The sequence below is a fragment of the Gopherus evgoodei genome, chromosome 6, assembly GCF_007399415.2.
Source record: "Gopherus evgoodei ecotype Sinaloan lineage chromosome 6, rGopEvg1_v1.p, whole genome shotgun sequence".
Taxonomy (NCBI): Eukaryota; Metazoa; Chordata; order Testudines; family Testudinidae; genus Gopherus; species Gopherus evgoodei.
The window spans coordinates 95,066,301-95,089,120 of NC_044327.1; the positions used below are offsets into that span (position 1 = coordinate 95,066,301).

Below are 22,820 nucleotides of genomic sequence, written 5' to 3' on the forward strand. Positions count from 1 at the left end.
CTGAGTGTATGAGTGTGCTGTCTTTTTAAGAAAACACTCAGGGTCAGGTGCCTGAAGGCTTGTTCAGACACCAGCAGCTGCCAGCAGCTCTGGACCCAGAGAGACAGCAGCACACACAGATTTCCCCTGTCCCATCACCCCAGGTCAGTGGAGATTGGGTACACAGCGGGAGAGGGACTCCCCGACATCAGCTCACACACACACACACACACACACAAACACACACGTACAGCAGACAGGAGGACACTCCCAGTCTGAAGTGGGAGGGAACAGGAACAGTGGCGGCTTTACACGGCAGTGGCGCGAGGGGTGGGGGGCACCCCTGCTCCAGAGAAGTCACCTGGCTTGGCTTTTTATCCAAATGCCCCCTTGCAGCTCGGATCCCTCACCCCAGCTCCATATGCTGATGCTCCGCCTGCCTGCCGCGTCTGCCAGCCCACCTGGCTCTTGGCAGGTCAGGTAGGAATCAGGCAAATCCTGCACATGACGCTCTCTTTGGTGGGCCCGCCCACCCTCAGGGCCAGCCGTGACTTCAATCATGCTTCCACTGTATGGCCTCACCACATTTGTGCCTATTTCTGCCCTTTAAAAGGAGGGTGAGATAGATCACCCTCTTTTTTATCTACGATATATTATTTTGCCCATTTTATTTTTATTTCTTCACTATGCTTCACAGAAGCGGGCAACATAAAGGATATTGGTTTTATGCAGGGACTGGAAAATGCTGTTGTCTCTTAGTTTCTCTGAGATGGTTTAGCACATTGTTTTGAAATATTGATAAATACCTCAAGATTTCTATCCCCAACGACAGAGGTCTCCCAAGGAAACTAGCAGGGAGATTCAAATTCTTTTTCCCTTTGTATTTTTTTCTGTGATCTGAGATAAAATAGGAACTACATTCAGAGATGATGTCTTAGGGCTTGTTTATATGAACTCTTAATTTGCAGCAAGCTTCTTATTTGCCTGCTGCACACTAAATATTCCCTAGACTGCTTTAATCCACCCCGCTTTGAAATGGTAGTTCATGGTAGCTTTACACCACAGCTTGCTGTGAAGGGTTTGTATGGACAAGCCATTAGTGTTATTATAGATAAAACTTAAGGTAGGGTAAGGTAGAATTCTCAGACTCAGCTCTGGGTTGATTCAGGGAACTAGTATTGCATTGTTCTTCATCTCCTTTGTAAGCCAGATGCTTGAATATACTGTTAGAAATGCAAAATCCTAAACTGTTTATGAGTGCCCTTTGCTGTATTAGCCAAAGGAGGTGCTGAGAAATGCTGTATATGCTATCCTTGCCCAATGTTTTTTCTAACCACTATATGTCCATAGAATAATCTATTCTGGAACACATGTCCTCAGTGGCTTTATTTTTTCCATTTTATGTCTATGCCATCCCTGTTCACTCTTCTGCTGTCTTGTTTATATTTTAAAATTTGACCAGACTTGTTATCCTGATTTCTCTCTTGTCCTTAGTGTTCTGCACAATGTGGTCTGGGACAACAGATGCGAACAGTGCAGTGTCTCTCATATACTGGACAAGCATCCAGTGAGTGTCTAGAAACTGTTCGACCTCCATCAATGCAACAGTGTGAAAGCAAATGTGACAGTACTCCCATTTCCAACACGGAAGGTGAGTTTGGCTTCTTAATGTATTTTATCCCTGAAAAGAGTAGAGCTGAATAACTAATATTCATGAATTATGTATTTAATGATTTTTTCCCAATCAATCATTGAATGATTTATCTACAAATATTTTTTCATTAGTCAGCAAGTTCTAATTTGGAGACCACTGTGCAAATACAAATATCATTACAACAGTCATAATTAAAAAGGCAATATTTACAGCAGTTACCATTGATATAATCACACTTTTTTTTTGCTCTGTGTGTGTTGGAGAACTGAGATACTGCAGCTACCACCATGTGTCAACTGTTGGTTCAATGAAAACCATGGCACTTACATTGCAGTTTCAGCAAGATATTTCTGCTCTTTATGATCCTATATGACCACCATGGTGCACTGGCCTTGGACCATTTTACTTTTTAATGCATTTGCTATATATTTTTCCTATTATGTTTGGTAATGTTTGCTTTCAAACTCTTTGTGGCAGAGACTATGGGTGAAAGTCCCGACCCTAGTAAATTCCATGAGAGTTTTGCCATTGACTTTGCAATATATCACCAAAACATTAATGATTTTAAAAATATAATATCTTTACCAATTTATCGATTTTAAAACAGTTAGACAAACTTATATATAAAATAAATTCTGAATAACACCACAAAATAAACACGCACTTTATAAAAACAATGTCCTGGACTGCTACACCACCTCATTCCTGCAATTCATACTTAGCAATATCATGGATGAATTAACAATGTACACGTTTTGCTCCATAAATGTTTCAGTCTGTCTTGATATATATGTACTAATGGGATCTTCTAATACATACAGAGATTCTATACATTCAAGGCACCATCCAGGTTTCTTGTGTATTTAAGATACCAATGAAAGCATTAGCAAAACTGATGATTGTTCTGGCAGCCTGAGAGACTAGTGGTACAATTTTGTAACCGCCTACCTCTTGCAATAAGATATCTGAGATTTTTAACAGTCAGTCCTAGAATACATAGCAAGGCAGAAAGAGTGGAAAGTGTACTACTTATCCATCGAATACCACTCACCCAATAACATTAACCAAGTGGTGACGCCATATGGGAAAAAATGAAAATATCTAGTGGGTCTTTAAAAATAGGTTAATGTAACCTGGGACCACATGGCATCACTATGGCTCAGCGCTAAGATTGCATGCATTCCTTAATTGTGTTTTCACACATTCACTGTTTGCTGTTCTTTTTTGTTAACTTTAACTGTGAATTTCCTTTGTTTATAATGCTTGTTTTGGCATATTTACATAGCTATAATGATTTTTTCCCTAATTTGGTCATATGTACTCTCAACCTTAACTTCATTTTAACATATTTTTTGTCTGGGAATCAGCAGGGCTATTCCCACCACCTATTATTAAGGTTACCCAACAATTTTCCCTATAAGACCATGATTTCAGTTGCTTATAACTGTGCCAAACTTCAACATATTGGGCTAAAATTTTGCATCCTGGGTTTCTTCCTCAGACTGAATTGTTTTTTTAAATTTTCAGCCAAAGCAGTTCAGTCATTTGCGAGAATGAGGTTAAGGGAGGATACATTGTTTAGTCCATGGAAATAAAATATTTGAAAAGTACTTGCACTCCCATGCTTTGGAGTAGGGACTTGAAATTTGGCAAGGGGGTGGCTTTGATGTCAGGGATGTTCCTGTTGTAGTTATGATGAAAATCTGCTCAAATTCACCAAATCATAAAATGTTTAAAAATTGTTGTTTCCACATGCTCAATAGAAACATCTTTGATTTTAGCAGCTAAATTTCCCAAAGAGTCCATCAGTCTGGCACTGAGCAGAACTTTCCATTTAATTAAAGCGCTGGGCTGCAGCAGGTTGTGCAGGTTTGAGTCCAGGCACCTGAGCTGAGAGCAGGGTGCCTGTCTTTCTTATGCATTCAGTGGCCACCCTACTGGCCCCAGGAAGCGTGGAGGAGGAGGATGCTAGATTCAAATGCAGAGGAGATAAGAATTAGGGGTAAGGCAGGAGTGTATACTGGGAGAGGACCAGAAAGGGTGGCAGAAGTTTGAAGTGGAAGCAGGCAGGTAAGTAGAGGGAAACTGAACCTGGGATGGTGGGGGAGATGGGGACTATCTAGACAAGGAGACTGAGACTAGTAGCCAGGGAGGGAAACAGGTAGGGATTGAGAGCCAGTTGGTGGAAGGAGGAGACTGAGATTGGGTGAAGAGCTGGGGATTCTCTGGGCAAGTAAACTGGGACTAAGAACAAGTGGGATAAGGAGAAGGAGGTAAGGGAAAGAGGAGATAAATTTGATGAAGAGCCAGGGTGCAAGGGGAGAACTATGACTGTGTAAGCAAAGAGACTGGGACAAGTGCCTAGGGTCAGGTGGATACTGAAATTAGTTGAGTAGCCCAGGGAAGAAGATTGAGACTGGGAGCCACTGGGAATGGGAAACTGCGAGGGGAGAGATTTGACCAAAAATTCCTGAGATTCACTATTCCTTTGCTGTCAGCAAATGTCTGTGAAACCCACTGGCAAAGTGTTTCATCTTCCTCTAGTGTTGGTCCACATAGAGGATGATGATCTACTACCGCTATCAGTTACTCCATTAGCTCAAGTGACAGATGTTGCACAGTGGTCCTAAAGGTTTCTTCAACTCCCTGCTTAAAACTCTCCTTTGCCATGATGCCTACAACAATCGTGACAGTGGTTAGGCTGCTGGTATGCTGGGACCTCTGACTATAATGCTGACATTGCTACCTTGTACTCATTGCTACCTTGTATTCCCCAGCCAGGCTGTCTGAATCGATCTGTTGTTGCCTCTTGTCTTATACTGAGATTTTAAGCTCTATGGGGAACTGTCTTTTTGTTCTGTGTTTGTATAGCACCTAGCACAATGGGATACTGGTCCATGACTGGGGCTCGTAGGTGCGATGATAATACAAATAATAATTATAATAATTAATGGGTTCCATTTTGATGATCCATGGGGCTGTCAATATGATGCCACATGGTGGAATTTATTTGTTCAGTTCGCTTTTTTAAAAACCTAGAAACTAACACACTACAAATATGTGAAAGGAATGTTATTAAGGTTGCAAAGTCAAGCATTTGAAATTTAAGAAATGCCAGAATCTTGTAATTGAAGACTATGTCATACTTCAACTATCCAGATATATGTTGGGAAAATAACACCACGGGGCACAGATTATCCAATAAGTTCCTGGACTGCATTGCAGAGAATTTTTTATTTCAGAAAGTTGAAAAAGCTACTAAGGGGGAAGCTGTTCTAGACTTGATTTTAACAAATAGGGAGGAACTCGTTGAGAATTTGAAAGTAGAAGGAAACTTGGGTGAAAGTGATCATGAAATCATAGAGTTTGCAATTCTAAGGAAGGGTAGAAGGGAGTACAGCAAAATAGAGGCAATGGATTTCAGGAAGGCGGATTTTGGTAAGCTCAGAGAGCTGATAGGTAAGGTCCCATGGGAATCAAGACTGAGGGGAAAAACAACTGAGGAGAGTTGGCAGTTTTTCAAAGGGACGCTATTAAGGGCCCAAAAGAAAGCTATTCCGATGGTTAGGAAAGATAGAAAATGTGGCAAAAGACCACCTTGGCTTAACCATGAGATCTTACGTGACCTACAAAATAAAAAGGCGTCATATAAAAAATGGAAACTAGGTCAGATTACAAAGGACGAATATAGGCAAATAACACAGGAATGCAGAGGCAAGATTAGAAAGGCAAAGGCACAAAATGAGCTCAAACTAGCTATGGGAATAAAGGGAAACAAGAAGACTTTTTATCAATACATTAGAAGCAAGAGGAAGACCAAGGACAGGGTAGGCCCACTGCTCAGTGAGGAGGGGGAAACAGTAACGGGAGACTTGGAAATGGCAGAGATGCTTAATGACTTCTTTGTTTCGGTCTTCACTGAGAAGTCTGAAGGAATGTCTAATATAGTGAATGCTTACGGGAAGAGGGTAGGTTTAGAAGATAAAATAAAAAAAGAGCAAGTAAAAAATCACTTAGAAAAGTTAGATGCCTGCAAGTCACCAGGGCCTGATGAAATGCATCCTAGAATACTCAAGGAGTTAATAGAGGAGGTATCTGAGCCTCTAGCTATTATCTTTGGGAAATCATGGGAGACGGGGGAGATTCCAGAAGACTGGAAGGGGGCAAATATAGTGCCCATCTATAAAAAGGGAAATAAAAACAACCCAAAAAACTACAGACCAGTTAGTTTAACTTCTGTGCCAGGGAACATAATGGCGCAGGTAATTAAAGAAATCATCTGCAAACACTTGGAAGGTGGCAAGATGATAGGGAATAGCCAGCATGGATTTGTAAAGAACAAATCATGTCAAACTAATCTGATAGCATTCTTGGATAGGATAACGAGCCTTGTGGATAAGGGAGAAGCGGTGGATGTGATATACCTAGACTTTAGTAAGGCATTTGATACGGTCTCGCATGATATTCTTATAGATAAACTAGCAAAGTACAATTTAGATGGGGCTACTATAAGGTGGGTGCATAACTGGCTGGATAACCGTACTCAGAGAGTAGTTATTAATGGCTCCCAATCCTGCTGGAAAGGTATAACAAGTGGGGTTACGCAGGGATCTGTTTTGGGACTGGCTCTGTTCACTAACTTCATCAACGATTTAGATGTTGGCATAGAAAGTACGTTTATTAAGTTTGCAGATGATACCAAACTGGGAGGGATTGCAACTGCTTTGGAGGACAGGGTCAAAATTCGAAATGATCTGGACAAATTGGAGAAATGGTCTGAGGTAAACAGGATGAAGTTCAATAAAGATAAATGCAAAGTGCTCCACTTAGGAAGGAACAATCAGTTCTTCTTCGAGTGATTGCTCATATCCATTCCAGTTAGGTGTGTGCGCCGCGCGTGCACATTCGTCGGAAAACTTTTACCCTAGCAACTCAGTGGGCCGGCAGGTCGCCCCCTAGAGTGGCGCCACCATGGCGCTCGATATATACTCCTGCCGGCCCACCCGCTCCTCAGTTCCTTCTTACCGCCCGTGTCGGTCGTTGGAACAGTGGAGCGCGGCTTAGCTGACCTCCACTTCCCTAGCTACTCGTATTTCTCGTATATGCAGTTATAACCCTTTTATGTATATATATTGTATAGTTTTACGTGTTTTCTTTGCTAATATGGTTAGTTTAGTTAGCGGGGTTCAGGAAGTAGCCCCTTCCATGATCCCGGTGCCGGAGCCCATGCATGGCTCTCCGGGTTTTAAAATGGGCCCGGCCTGCCAGAAGCCGCGGCCGAAGGGAGATCTACACGACTCCTGTTTGAAGTCACACTTGACAGCTAAGTGCCCATTTGCAAGGCTTTTAAGCCGAGAACAAAAAGGTGCGGGACTTTCACTTACCCCTCCACCTTGGGCGCCGAGCGATGTTCAAGCGGTGAGCAGAAGCGCCTCCTCGGCACCGGACCCCGCCGTTACTACCAAGGCCTTTCGGCACCGATGTCGACTCGGCACCGCTCCCTTCTTCCGAGGTCGAGAAAGCCTACGATTCCTGCTGGTGCCTAACGGCTCCCCGGCACGCGCCGTGGTTGAGCCCCCTGCTCCTGCTGCTTCCGTGCCACCTGCATCGCAGCCAGAGAGCTCATCTAAGTTGGATTACCCGGCACCGACACCTGCAGAGGCACTGACGACATCGGCACCGTCGATCCCGGTCCCACGAGGGCCGTAGAGTCCGGTGCCTGACGGCTCCCCGGCACGCGCCGTGGTTGAGCTACTGCTCCTGCTGCTTCCGTGCCAGCGGCACCGCAGCCAGAGAGCTCGTCTAAGTCGGATCACCCGGCCCCGACACCTGCTACGGCACCGATGACGTCGGCACCATCGATCCCGGTCCCACAGGGGCCGTAGAATCCGGTGCCTGACGGCTCCCCGGCACGCGCCGTGGTTGAGCTACTGCTCCTGCTGCTTCCGTGCCAGCGACACCGCAGCCAGAGGGCTCGTCTAAGTCGGATCGCCCGGCACCGACACCTGCTGCGGCACCGACGACGTCGGCACCGTCGATCCCGGTCCCACAAGGGCCGTAGAATCCGGTGCCTGACGGCTCCCCGGCATGCGCCGTGGTTGAGCTACTGCTCCTGCTGCTTCCGTGCCAATGGCACCGCAGCCAGAGAGCTCGTCTAAGTCGGATCGCCCGGCACCGACACCTGCTACGGCACCGACGACGTCGGCAACGTTGATCCCGGTCCCACAAGGGCCATAGAATCCGGTGCCTGACGGCTCCCCGGCACGCGCCGTGGTTGAGTGACTGCTCCTGCTGCTTCCGTGCCAATGGCACCGCAGCCAGAGGGCTAGTCTAAGCCGGATTGCCCGGCACCGACGCCTCTGAGGCACCGACAACGTCGGCACCGTCGATTCCAGTCCCACAAGGGCTATCGAATCCGGTGCCCGACGGCTCCCCGGCACGCGCCGTGGTTGAGCTTATTGCTCCTGCTGCTTCCGTGCTGACGGCACCGCAGCCAGACAGCTTATCTAACTCAGATCGCCCGGCACCGACGCCTACCGAAGCTCTGACGACCTCGGTACCGTTGATCCCGGTCCCACGAGGGCCGTCGAATCCGGTGCCTGACAGCTCCCCAGTATGCACTGTGGTTGAGCCTGCTGTTCCCTCCACGCCGGAGACGTTACCAATGGCGAGGGCTCTCAGTGCCATGACAGAGTCGATGCTGCCTGACCCCGACACCGCCGGTGCGGGTAATACAGTCTCTTCAGGTGACCGTCCTCTGTCAGCACAGCAGAGCGGCACCGTTCATGATCACGGTCCCGCAGACACTCCAAGTCCTGTCGGCACGCCGGACACCACTGGCAGTCCCGGTGCTGTTTTCCTCATCGGTACTGGTCGCACTCGCTGCACCGGTCGGTATCCCGTTCGCCGACCCGCTATCGGCACCGTTCCGACTCCTGGCACCGCGGCAGGTGCCTTGACTCCTGTAGTCTCTCCCCGAGCCTCGAGATCTCGGTCGACCTCCCGGCACCGTTCTGGTTGCGGGTCTGGATCTCGTTCCAGGTACCGATACGCCTCCCGGTGCCGGTCCCCGGTGCCGAGTTGGGCAAGGTCCGAATGAGTCAGAGACTCTGCCTGTGCCTTCTTTTAGTACCTCCATGGCCGTCCAGACACGCATCCGTGTCATCCCATATGCACAGATTTTATGCTCAGGACCACGATTCTGATATGATGGCCAGCGGGCGCCAGCCCCGAAGCCGAAAGAGACTTGGCGAATGAACCTGCTTGGCCGCCAGGTGTACTCTGCAGAGGCCCTGCAGCTCTGGGTAGCAAAGCAACAAGCCTTGCTTAGCTGCGATAATTATAGCACCTGAGTGAAGGAGTTTCTCCCTCAAAACTCCCACCAGGAGTTCGCTGCCGTCTTGGAGGACGGGGGAAAGAAGGTTCCCAGAGTATCCCTCCAGGCCTCGTTGGACGCAGCAGACTCTGCGGCCAGGACTCTGGCCTTGGGTGTCGCCATGAGGTGCATTTCATGGCTTCAGGTTTCATACCTCCGGCCGGAGCGGCAATATGCCATTCAGGATTTACCCTTTGCTGGTAAAGGCCTCTTCGCGGCAGAGACAGCCCCAGGCTGCGAAGCCTGGTGGACAATAGGGTCCTAATGCGCTCTCTTAGCATGCATACGCCAGCGACCAAACGCAGGCCTTTCTGGCCCCAGCCGCCATACTCTGTACCTAGCCAGAGGCAGAACTCTGGCAAACGGCAAGGCCAAGGTGGTCGCAGACGAACGTCAGGACCCCTAAAGAGCCAAAGTCAAGGTCCCTCGCAATTACCACTGGGACCGAAGACGAACCTCCCAAGGTTCGCCTGAGGGCGGTGTACCAGTCACAGGCCGGGATCCCGCTTTCTCCTGGCGTGGCCCCAGTTACTTTCAGATCGCTGGGTCCTGCGCATGATGGAGCATAGGTACCACCTTTAATTTGCTCCAGCCCTGTCCCCCTTCAGCGGACGAAAGGGGCAAGTGGTTTTACTCCCGTTATGCCCTAGTCCCCCACTCGAACGCAGGTCCCAGACCTTCCTGGTCCTGCACGGACTCAACCGGTATAGGATAAGGTTGAAGTTCTGCATGGTATCCCTGGGAACCATTATTCCATCCTTGCCTCCTGGGGGCTACTATGCCGCCCTGGATATGAAGGACGCGTACTTTCGCAATGCCATCTTCCCTCCGCACAGGAGATGCCTCCGCTTTATAGCCAACTGTCAATACTCCTGGTTTACGGCCATAGTTGCCGCCTACCGTCGCTGATGTCGGATATGCGTTTTTCCGTATCTGGACGATTCGCTTATCCGAGGAGACTCTGAGACACAGACCACTCAGCGCGTGGGCATCGTCATGGTCTTATTCACAGGTCAAGGCCTGATGATTACTATAGAGCAATCCACTCTGGTTCCCACGCAGAGGCTGGGCTTCCTAGGGGCTATCCTGGTCTCCTACCTAGCCGGAGCCTGCTTATCACAACTGCGGTTTTAGGCGATGGCAACAATCATCTGAGGTCTGAAGGCTTTCCCAACGACCTCGGCTCGTTCTTGTCTCAGTCTCTTGGGTCCATGGTTGCCCGCAAATTTGTAACCAAACACGCCAAGCTCCGCCTCCGTCCTCTCCAAGTCCGGCCCACCTCGGCATACCGCCCGGACAGGGAGCCAATGGTCATGGTAGTCACCGTTCCCTCGAACACCTTAGGCTCCCTAGAGTGGTGGCTAACTCCCTCCTTGGTGTGAACAGGGATGCGGTTTCATCCGCCCCAGCCCTCACTGCCCCTGACGACGGACGCATCATCTCTCTGCTCGAGTGCTCATGGTCACCTCCGAGCTTAAGGCCTTTGGTCTTCTAGGGAGCTGGCATTCCTCATCAATGCCCCAAAAATGAGAGTAGTCTGCCTGGCGTGCCAGGGGTTCCAGCGGCAGCTGCGAGGCCGTTGTATCTCGGTGTTTACAGCCAACACAACGGCCATGTGCTTCATAAGTATCCAGGGAGGGACATAGTCCTCCCCCCCCTTTTTTGTCAGGAGGCCATCCATTTCCGGGTCTTTTGCATGGCACACTCGATGGAGCTGGCGACGTCCTTTCTCCCAGGCGTTCGGAACATCTTAACTCTTTGACTCAGCAGGTTTTTCCTGTCTTACGAGTAATCACTCTGCCCCATGTGAGGCGTCCTGCTTTCCGGAAGTGGAGATGTTTCCTCACACAGACCTGTTCGCTCACCGCGAGAGCAGGAAATGCCAGGTGTTCTGCTCCTTCCAGGGTCTCTCCTCGGAATCGATCTTGGACGCGTTCCTGATGCCGTGGAAAGGTCAACTGCATTATGCCTTCCCACTGTTCCCACTGGTTCATTAGGTCCTGCTCAAACTCCGCAGGGGCAGAGCGCGCATCATCATGATCACTACAGAGTGGTCCAGGCAGCACTGATATACCACGTTGCTCGGCCTGTTAGTAACAGACCCAATTACCCTTCCACCCCACCCAGACCTCATCATTCGGGGCAACGACAGGCTTCGTCACTCGGACCTGCAGCCTCTTCGCCTCACGGTGGCTGCTGCGTACCTGAGTCGGGGGTGACAGGCAGCCTTCCACCTGCTCAACGTACCGGGCCAGGTGGAAGCGTTTCTTCTACAGCTGCAATACGCTCGATCTTGCTCCTGCTGAGGTCTCGATCCCCCTCTATTTGGCCTGCATCTGGCCTTCAGCGGCAGGACCTGGCGGTATCATCGCTGAGGATACGCTCAGCAGCCATCTCTACCTTCCAGCAGGCTAAGGTGGACGTTCCGTGTACTTACGCTCTATGGGTTCGAGGCCCCTCAAGGGCTTGGAGCGCTTGCACCCTCGGGTGCGCCGCCCAGCCCCAACCAGGGACCTCAACCTAGTCTTGGCCAGACGGGTCTCCGAGCTCAGAGCTCTTACGGTGGTTCCGCCGTACATTAGGTTTCACAAAGACAAGGTGCAGTTATGACCGCACCCGGCTTTCCTCCCTAAGGTGGTTTCGGCCTTTCATGTTACCCACAGCTCAACGCAATGCGCACAACCATTGCACTCCTTGGACATCTGTGGAGTGCTCGCATTATATTGTGCTGACAGAACCGTTTCCTAAGGTGCCCCAGCTCTGTCCCGGTAGCGGGCCACAGGGAGGGCTTGCTTGTTTTCCTCTCAGAGGATCTCATCTTGGGTGATGGCGGACATCCCCACTTGTTATGATTTGGCTCATATTTCCCCAAGCCACATCACCGTGCATTCTACCAGGGCTCAGGCTTCATCTGCCGCCTTGCTGGCTCGTGTTTCTACCCACGAGATCTGTCGCGAAGCTCCATTCGCAGTATGCCCTGGTTCAACAGTCAAGAGAGGCTGTAGCCTCTGGCTCAGCAGTTTTCATTCTGCCACATTTCACTCCGACCCCACCGCCTTTGTAAGGCTTGGGATTCACCTAACTGGAATGGATATGAGCAATCACTCGAAGAAGAAAAGACGGTTACTCACCTTTGTAACTGTTGTTCTTCGAGATGTGTTGCTCATATCCATTCCACACCCGCCCTCCTTCCCCACTGTCGGAGTAGCCGGCAAGAAGGAACTGAGGAGCGGGTGGGCCGGCAGGAGTATATATCGAGCGCCATGGTGGCGCCACTCTAGGGGGCGACCTGCCGGCCCACTGAGTTGCTAGGGTAAAAGTTTTCCGACGAATGTGCACGCGCGGCGCACACACCTAACTGGAATGGATATGAGCAACACATCTCGAAGAACAACCGTTACAAAGGTGAGTAACCGTCTTTTTCACACATACAGAATGAGAAGAGACTGTCTAGGAAGGAGTATGGCAGAAAGAGATCTAGGGGTCATAGTAGACCACAAGCTTAATATGAGTCAACAGTATGATACTGTTGCAAAAAAAGCAAACGTGATTCTGGGATGCATTAATAGGTGTGTTGTAAACAAGACACAAGAAGTCATTCTTCTGCTTTACTCTGTGCTGGTTAGGCCTCAACTGGAGTATTTTGTCCAGTTCTGGGCACCGCATTTCAAGAAAGATGTGGAGAAACTGGAGAGGGTCCAGAGAAGAGCAACAAGAATGATTAAAGGTCTTGAGAACATGACCTATGAAGGAAGGATGAAGGAATTGGGTTTGTTTAGTTTGGAAAAGAGAAGACTGAGAGGGGACATGATAGCAGTTTTCAGGTATCTAAAAGGGTGTCATCAGGAGGAGGGAGAAAACTTGTTCACCTTAGCCTCCAATGATAGAACAAGAAGTAATGGGCTTAAACTGCAGCAAGGGAGATTTAGGCTGGACATTAGGAAAAAGTTCCTAACTGTCAGGGTAGTTAAACACTGGAATAGATTGCCTAGGGAAGTTGTGGAATCTCCATCTCTGGAGATATTTAAGAGTAGGTTAGATAAATGTCTATTAGGGATGGTCTAGACAATATTTGGTCCTGCTATGAGGGCAGGGGACTGGACTCGATGACCTCTCGAGGTCCCTTCCAGTCCTAGAGTCTATGAGTCTATGTCCAACCTTAATGTTGGCATTTTCTGACTTCTGAGTGCTTGACTTTGCAACCTTAATAACTGTCTTTTAACATCATTTTTATATGTAATATGAAATACAACATAAAATATTGTTTACTGGTGTTTTCTGACTAAATTGAATGATTAGAAATCTATTGTCCTATTAAAGTTTACCATCATAATATTATCCTGTATTCTGCCTTTTAATGCGGAAGGCACAAATTTAGACTTAAGTCTTTTCTGTTTTGGATTTTGTTTTTAACTATATAACTGCAGCAGTGCTTGTATTTACTCTAATACTTGCGTAAAGACACAAGATTGCTAATAGCTGCTATATCAGATCACGTTGGCTCCATAAATTCAAAATTAACATGAAAACGAGTCAGATGGAGATTTCAGTGAGATGAGTGAAGCAATGTAGTGTGAGAGTTAGATGGGCATTCTATTCCATCTTTTAGAACTTCTGACTTCAAATTAAATCTTATAATCTCATGTTGTTGATTGAAAGTATCTTCATAACAGACTTTCCCTTTGTTATCTTGATATTTTTAATTCCAATTCAGATAATATTACACCTGTTATTCTTGGCTGTCTATATCAGTGAAGACAGCAGTATAAAATAAATCCTGCACTTTTACAGATCAAGAGCTAACTATTAATTTGCTATTAAGAAGTTGTCTTTTGTCCATACGAAGCAATGTAAAAAAGTCTTTATTAATGGGTATGACTTACTTCCTACTTATCACCTCTTAACTTCCAGACAAAAAGGTCATGCTGTTTAGTAACATAGTGATTGCAGAGGAAAGACCATGTTCTAGGAACAATAAAGAAGAGGAAGGGATGGGATAAGTTCTTCTAATGAAGACAGTTGTTCTTTCTAATTTTTATCTTAAGTAACAGTTTTAAAAGTTACATTAAGGGACACATTTCTGCCCTGGGCTCACAATGAAGATATTCATTGGAGGTTGGTGACACATGAAAGTAGTTAGGGAAGATTGATAAAGATGCTGTTATTGCCAATTTACGTTACCTAGAATAGATCATAATGTATATTGATTCCAACAAGGGTGAGCAGTGCCTACTGTGCCTTCTGTTGAAGTTACTAGGAATACATACATCTGTTAGCACAATTTGGTTCTAAATTATGAAACATTAAAGATCCAACATTTCAAAAATAGGCAACTAGATTTTGGCTGCAAAACAACTGTTTTCTTTCTCAATTTATCAGGAGTTTATTACAAATATCTCTGTATGTATAAGCATCTGATATCTATAGTTAAATACTGATTATATGCGTGTAGACTGTATTGTCTCAGAATAATGTGTACATACCATACATTTTCTGCGTATCCCTCTTGGCCTTAAACAAAATCCTCTTAAATATAATAGGAGCTGAAGTGTCTTGAATTAATAGATGAAATGGCCCTTGTCCATTTAGTCTTCATGGCCAAATTGCTTGTGTTATTATAATGTCAGCCTTGAAGTAAATGATCAGGCAAAGTCTTTTAACATGCTGGTGGTGACAGAAAGCTTTTAGGATTTCAAGAACTTACTAATCCTAAAGATCATAACTAATCACAGGCTTTTATTTCATGAAACCTTTTCTTCCCATAAAGATCAACCACTTTTCATTCATCTCAAAATAGATTGAGCTAAGCAGACAATTCCAGCTATTCTTAGTGAGACTACTTACAATTTATTTTAAAATTATATTATTTAGTTTCTAAACAAGCAAAAAATTGAGTTTGGTTATATATTTGGTACAAAACTAAAGTCAAAGTGAACGTTAGTCCACATAACCAGAATGGAACCAGATTGCTAGAATGTAAAATTCAAATGCTTGTAGAGGAGTTTTTAAACTAAGAGCTGGGGGAAAGCTGACAAGTGCAGAGTACCACCAGGTTCAGACAGACAGACATATCCTGTAGGGGAGGATTTATTAAAGGGAATACTCTATATCTTAGTAAAGAGGAGAAAACAGAAACGGATAAATTAGAGGTAGGAACTGAAGAGAAATAATCAAACAAAAAGGAGTTCCATTCTATTACATGACATGAAAGCACACAACTAAATACTGACAAGTTCTTCTATAAAAATGCTAGAAGTCTAAGTACGAAGACAGGTGAACTTGTGTGCCTGGTATTAAATAAGGATGTTGAAATAATAGGCATAGTAGAAACTTGATGGAACGATGATAATCAATGGGACACAGTAATAGCAGGGTACAAAATATATAACAGTACATTGTGCTGGTGGGGGAATGGCACTGTATGTGAAAGAAAGCAGAGAGTCAAATATAGTAAAAATGTGAATAAATCAAACAGCACCATAGAATCTCAATGGATAGAAATGTCATGCTTGAATAATAAGAGCATAGCAGTAGGAATATACTACCCATCACCTGACCACCATGACCCTCTAATGTCCTGGGACTGACATGGCTACAGCTACACAGCATACAGGATGGTGAGGCTGATTGTGAAATGCTCAGGGAGATTAGGGGGGCTACAAAAAACAGAAAACCCAGTAATAATGGGGGATTTCAACTATCCCCGTAGTGAATGTGTACATGTCACCTCAGGACTTGTTGCAGAGTTAAAATTTCTAGACACCATTAATGACTGCTTCTTGAAGCACATAGTCCTGGAACCTACAAAAGGAGTGACAATTCTTGATTTAGTCCTAGGCGGACACAGGATCTGGTCCAAGCAGTGACTATATCTGAACCTTTTGGTAATAGAAACCATGCTATTATCAAAGTTAACATACTTGTAGGAGGAAAATTACCAAAGAAATTCACCATAGTAGCATTTAATTTAAAAAATGGGGCTACACAACAGTGAGGAAGGTAGTTAAATAGAAATTAAAAGGAACTATCACAAGAGTGAAATGCCTGTGAGCCACATAGAAACTCTGTAAAAACACCATAAGAGAGCCTCAGAGAAAATGTATATCCCAAAGAAAAAAAAAATCAGAGTAAAAATTTCCACCAGGGCTAAACAACAGAGTAAAAGAGGCAGTTAGAGGCAAAAAGAAATCATTCAAAAATTGGGAGTCAAATCCTACTGAGGAAAATAGAAAGGAGCATAAACTCTGGCAAGTCCAATGTAAAAGTATCATTCGGAAAGCGGAAAAAGAATTTGAGGAGCAACTAGGAAAAATACACAAAAACTAACAGCAATTTTTTTTTAAGTACATCAGGAGCAGGAAGCCTACCTAAGAATCAGTGAGGCTACTGCATGTTGAAGGTACTAAAGAAGCTCTTAAGGGAGACAAAGCTGTCATGGAGAATCTAAATGAATTATTTGTATTGGTCTTCACTGCAGAGGATGCAAGGGAGATTGCCATATCTGAGCCAGTCTTTTAGGTGACAAACCTGAGGACCTGTCCCAGATTGAGATTTCAGTAGAGGCAGTTTTGGAACAAACTGAAAAACTGTAATAAGTCATCAAGACCAGGTGGTATTCACCCAAGAGTTCTGAAGGAACTTAAATATGAAATTGTAAAACTACTAATTATTATATGTAGCTTATTGCTTAAATCAGTCTCTGTACCAGATGACTGGAGAATAGCTAATATAATGCAATTTATTAAAAAGGGCTCAAGGGGAGATACTGGCAATTATAGGCTAGTAAGCCTAATTTCAGTACCAGGTCCCTGAATGGCTATTAGCAAAGATGGTCAGGGATGCAGTGCCACACTCCAAATGTTCCTAAACCTCTGCTTGCCAGAAGCTGGGACTGGGCAATAGGACGAATCACTCAAAATTGCCCTGTTGTGTTCATTCTCTCTGAAGCATCTGACACTGGCCAGTGTCAGAAGATAGGACACTGAGCTGGATGGACCACTGGTCTGACTCTGTCTGACCATTCTTATGTTCTGTTTGGTGTGTTTGTATCTGGCAGCCTGTGTCACAGTCATCTTGATAAAGTTCAGAGCCATTTTTGTCTGGGAAAGTGTAACTAGCAGTACATGAAAGAGCAGATTCAAAATTGTAAGGATATGAGAATGAGAAAAAAGAAAGCAGTGATACTTCTTGTCACATTGAACATCTGCTTGATCTCTTTGTTTCTGCAAGCCTTTCATAGGCTAGGTTTTGACAAATTGTCACTGATAAGGGTAACATTATATTTGCTGTTAGAAGTGAATTACTGACAGAATATACCATGACATTTGAAATATTCAGAATGATTTTATTTTCTAAGTACATATGGCAGCTGAATCCAGACTTCCAAGGTCACCTAAAACTCTACCTGAAGGCCATTTTGTCTTCTTTTATGCAGTTTCAGATTTCCTTATAGTTTATGTGGTGCATCTTTGCAGTCTCAGTAGCGTCTTCAGGAAAGGAGTGATTAATATTTGTGGTTTACTGGTGATTAAATAACAGTGGTTTCTGTGGATAATCGTTCCCACAAAGAATAAGCATGGCTCTTCTAAACCACTTCCCTATAACCACAATCCCATGCAGAAGAGACTATTTCATCAATCACATATCTATTTTAAAACAATAGCTGTGAGAAGCTTCCAAAGTACTGTGTCCACCATCATCCAGATAGCCACTTGCTGAACGAGGCTAGTGTGTGTCCATAGAGAGGGTAAAGCAAAGAAAGGTGGAATGGAGATTCTGGAAATATTCTGAAGCCTTGGGACAAATCCTGCTTGTTTAAAATGCATGCAACCCCACACTGAATCATTGAATCTGAGAAATGTAGGTTTGGAAGGGTCCTCGAGAAGTCATCAAGTCCAGCCCAATGCTCTTGAGGCAGGACCATGTAAACCTAGACCATTCCTGACAGGTGCTTGTCCAACCTGTTCTTAAAAACTTCTAATGAGGGGGATTCCACTACCTCCAATAAAGGAGGTGAGGCTTTTTGCCAAATATCAGAGAAACATTTATCTTTCCTCAGTTTGCACATCACTCTGGGGATTAGGCATCCAGACGCCTAGAGTGATGCAGCAGTGTGCATGTGCAGAGGCAGAAATATAGGCAGGGAAACATAGGGAACTTTTACTGCAGAAATGTAGGTACCAAGCAAGTCTAGGTACCTACAGGTTTCAGTTACCGCTGACCAGGATTTTGTGAATACCAGTGGGGCCTGATTTTGAGATTTAAGCATCTAAAGTGGCAGTTAGGCATCTAACTCCTTTTGTGAATGTAGACTTAAGTAAGAAAAAGCCCTTATATTGCTGTGAGTTTCAGGTGTAGAAATGGCTTGTCTCCCTGCAGAATATAAAGTGTTGAAGCAGAAGAACAAAACCTACAGTAAAACTCACAATGCCATGCTGTGCTGTACTGTGCTGTACAGTCAGTGAACTCACACTGCTAAAACTTTTACTAATACTGTTCATTTTCCCAGTCGCTGCTAGTGGTAATGCATATTCTACTTCAGGGAATCTTATAAATGCACAGACGTGGTACCAAACAATGCAACCCAGGCTAGATTTTGGATAACCTTTCACTGATGAATAAAATAACTTCTGAAAAAGAAGCTATAAAAATATAAGAACGACACATATTTCTTAGTTGCCTAAAGTGATCACTTATCCCAACAAATGGTAATTCTTTCAACACAAAGTGGGCATACTTATAAATGTCAGAGAGAGAAGACCTGCAAATATTTTAATTACTTTTTAAAATACACTGTATCTGCTAAACTGTACTAGAAAGAACATTTGCACAGAGTGGATGGACAAAGCAGAAGCATGCTAAATCTCAATAGCTTTCCTTTTGTATCTTTTAATTTTGTCTGTCTAATATGTTCCCTTTTATGCCCTCAATCATCAGAGTGCAAAGATGTGAACAAAGTGGCTTATTGCCCACTGGTGCTGAAGTTCAAGTTCTGCAGCCGAGCATACTTCAGACAGATGTGCTGTAAGACCTGCCAAGGACATTGACCCACAGAAAGCAAGAGAGAGTGCCTTGTTATATCATTGTGGAAATGTGTCCATCGAAGAGAGTCATACAGTGGAATGGGATTGAGGTCCTTGCAAATGCATTACCCTGTGGAAAACGTAACCACTGGTCAGCCCCAGCTGACAGGATTTCAATATTATTTTAACTTCTGTGAAGTGGGATTTATTCATCCAAAGTGCTGGACACAGTATAAGGAGGGCATGCCAAATTGGAAAGATCCACACAACACATATAGAATAGCTTACTGTGGAACATTTGTGTTCTTTTGACTAAATCCAATAGTCTGTTTACCTCCTTGGACCATTAAAGTAATTTTTATTATGGACTTAGCAATGACACTGAATCCATTTATATTTAAAACTGTTTAAAATGTAGCTGTTATGACTTGGTCTACTATGGAAGTAAAGAAGAATCAAACAATCTTAAGTCATAGCTTAAAATGTTAACTATTTTATCTCATTACACAGCATCACAATTTAAATTATAAAATGGGCTTGGAAATGTTATTTAAGGAGCAATTATAAATCTGAAGTAAAGAAAATTATATTTTTTCCTTCATTCCACCTAATTCCCTTAGGAGTAATCCATATTTGCTGAACACTGTTGTGAGCCATATATTAAGCTAAACAAAACAACCATGAAGAACTTAGTTTTAAGAGGTGCAACAGTTATTGCAGGTGTGCATGAAATACAAGTGTGCTGATAAATCTGTGCTACAGATATATAGCCATTTTGCCATTGTACAAGTGAAGCTGAGATGTCCACTAAAAGGGAAAAACATTTCAATACCATGAAGAAGCCAGATTTCAATAGCGGTGAAGACCACAGTGCTGCATACTTCACTACTAGTGTATAGGCTTACATTTTATGACTCCAATTCACTATTGTTTACATCACGAGCCACAAAGAGGCATCTAGTCATGTTTTACATGTTACTCCCTACTCACCATCACGAAGAAGTTCTAGTGCAAAAGATAAATGTACTGTGTAATAATAATAAGGCAGTCTCTCTGCAAACTTTGCTGACAATTACAGTGGATTCCAGATGTTCCCTTCTTTAATACAATAGAAGGGCATTTATTTATGAGAGAGAGTGTTTGAATGCACAGGTTTGGAGACTGTAACAGAGTGGGTAAGGATTACAACCAAAGAATAAAAGAGTTATGGGGACATTTTGGTCATATTATCATAATCTTAATACTCACAGAATACGTTTTTAGTTAATACTCAGAGATGCATTTAAATGTGAAACCAAACTACTTGGACAAGTCAGATCCAGAATTTAGCATACTCCTCTTCCACTTCCCCGCTTGATAGAAGGTTCAACAAGGAGATAAGGAAAGTGGGCATCTGTTTATATTAATATATTGTACTTGAACGTTTGCAGTTTGCAGCAGGTACTTGATGAATGTGCTTTTGTGACCAGCTATGTCTCCTTTGTTGTAGTGCAATTAAAATTATGTGAACAACACGTTGTGTTAACACTAAAAATCCAATGGCACTTTTTTTTAAAAAGTACTCTTTCAATGAAACAAGTAAGTTCAATAAATCACATGAAACCTGAATGTCAGTATATTTAACAAATAATAATAAGTCAAATGTGTTGCACACTATTTACTAATGTGAATTAACAAGGAAAAATAGATATTCTTAACAGGATTCTTGTACTATGAAACATGTTGACAATCTATATGTGGCATTTTATGTAGCCCACTTATTCAGAACCATCAAACTCCTGTCATCTGCTACCTCTTGACAGTGTTTTTCACTTCCTTACACATGTGACCAGTGGAATTCATTTCCAGTAAGCATCATTTTACTCACATACGGCCATCTGCTGCTCTCAGTCCCTGTGTTCACAACTCCCATTGTCACTGATTCTCAATAAATAAATAAAAAAATAAAAACTGGGAGTTGCATATATGGATCAAGGACAGGGTACAACCCTTAGTTAATGAGTAAATGACCTTTATACATCCTATTGAGAGAATAACTTGGTGCTAGCATGCGTTAACTAAGTCAAAAATATGATAAAAGGGAAAGGTGTTGCTGTGGCATTCTCTCAGCAAGCAGCTTCTTTGTATCAGGATCTGGTTTTCTCCAGGGCATAATTGTGTTTATTAGCTAATGTGTCTGTTCGACTAACAAGAAAGGATTTAAAAAAAAAAGTATTCAAAATGAACCTTTTTTTTTTTAACCTCACTTAGGACATTAAAGTTGCAAGGAGTGTTTCCACAGACACATTTTGCTCTCTCACTGGTGCTAGAGGACTAGGGAGTCCAATGTTTACTCTGCAACTTAAAACAGCACTGAGGTTGGAAATTTAAGGAACTCCCTGGAGCAGCATTGATTTGCATTGTTAAAGGGAACAAAACCCAGAATGTATTTAAATTTACAAACTAAATGACACTTCTGACTAAGACCTGAAAATAAAACCTAATTGAAAGGAAAAAAAACATTGGTTTCCCCAGCACAGTTCATTGCTACTGCTACACTGTAGCCACCTATGTAAGCTAAGCTAAATTATGTTATATTCTTAAGTGGTGACAATAGGACTATTTGTTTAGGCTGTATAAATATGACAGGCCTAGAATCAAATAGTAGAGTACTAAATACACAGAGCAATCTGGTGCCAGTACTTCCATTCAGCAATATCACCAACTGAAGCAGATCAAACTAAAAGGAAAAAATTCTATAAATAAAACCCCTCAAAGTGTATACACCCAGAAATAATCCATTTCATTAGGAACTTTGTTAATGGAGTGAATGTCACAGATATCCTTAATAATACAGACTGAAGATATCTTTGTATTATTGTGATTAGTTGCTTATTATTTTATACTCAGTATTAATGTGGTACACTGTTACTTTATTATTATTTTTTGCTTTTGTAAATTATATTCTAATTTATTGTCATATTTCCTAACACATGTTCTACATGCATTCTCCTGCTTGTAATGAAAACAAAAATATTGTAACACTTGATGCAGTGAAATTCCACACCAGGCACAGATTTGTTTTTAACATAGTTAATTTAGTAAAATAAAACTGCAGCTTTTAAAAATGGCGTCCATGGTAAAGTTGTCTGTTCCCTGACATACAGATGCTGGAATTCCACAAGCACGTATATTTCCTTCCTTCATCAAATACATTTAAAACTGTATAGGATGTTTTTTTTTCCTATTCATAGATAAAACATCTATATGTTCTCTCAGAAATCTGTCCCTGACTGCAGCAATATTTGTCATATATGAGAATAACAATAAAGACAGGAACTGTGAAAGACTAAATCATTTACATTATCAGGAAAATATTTTAGTTAAGCAATAAATGTTAAAAGAGATCAAATCAGGAAAGGAATTAATGGGCAGCAGAACAACCTGCACCTAGTCAGTAATAAAATGTCTCTGGCATTGTGCTTTTAGAGTTCCAGCAACATTTGCCATGACATTTTTGGGTTTCAGGAATGAGGCCATTTCAGAAGATTTGAGATGCATGTATCCTAGAATTATCACTAAATCTAACTTCTCTGGTTTAGTGAAAATGACAGATCTACTGCTATTACCAAGATGTCAATGAAAATATAGAAAACTTTAAAGATTTTAAACCAGTCACTTAATCGTTTTGCTTACTTTGATGTGATTTTTTTTCTTATTTCTTGACTTCTCTCCAGTAATGAGAACCCCAGAACTGTATGCTCTAATCTAGAAGTACTGATAGTCTCACCCATGGACTATGAAGAAGTCT

General features: G+C 43.5%; 1 protein-coding gene across 1 annotated transcript in view; it reads left to right on the forward strand.

Moving 5' to 3' along the window:
• The window catches only part of ADAMTS6 (ADAM metallopeptidase with thrombospondin type 1 motif 6), a 309,713-nt gene extending 287,595 nt beyond the window's left edge, over nt 1-22,118 (forward strand). The window contains exons 24-25 of the mRNA XM_030567610.1: nt 1,474-1,630; nt 18,945-22,118. Coding sequence (XP_030423470.1) covers nt 1,474-1,630; nt 18,945-19,054 — 267 coding nt within the window. The 3' untranslated portion in view covers nt 19,055-22,118. The remainder of the gene's footprint in view (nt 1-1,473; nt 1,631-18,944) is intronic.
• The last annotated feature ends 702 nt before the right edge of the window (nt 22,119-22,820 follow it).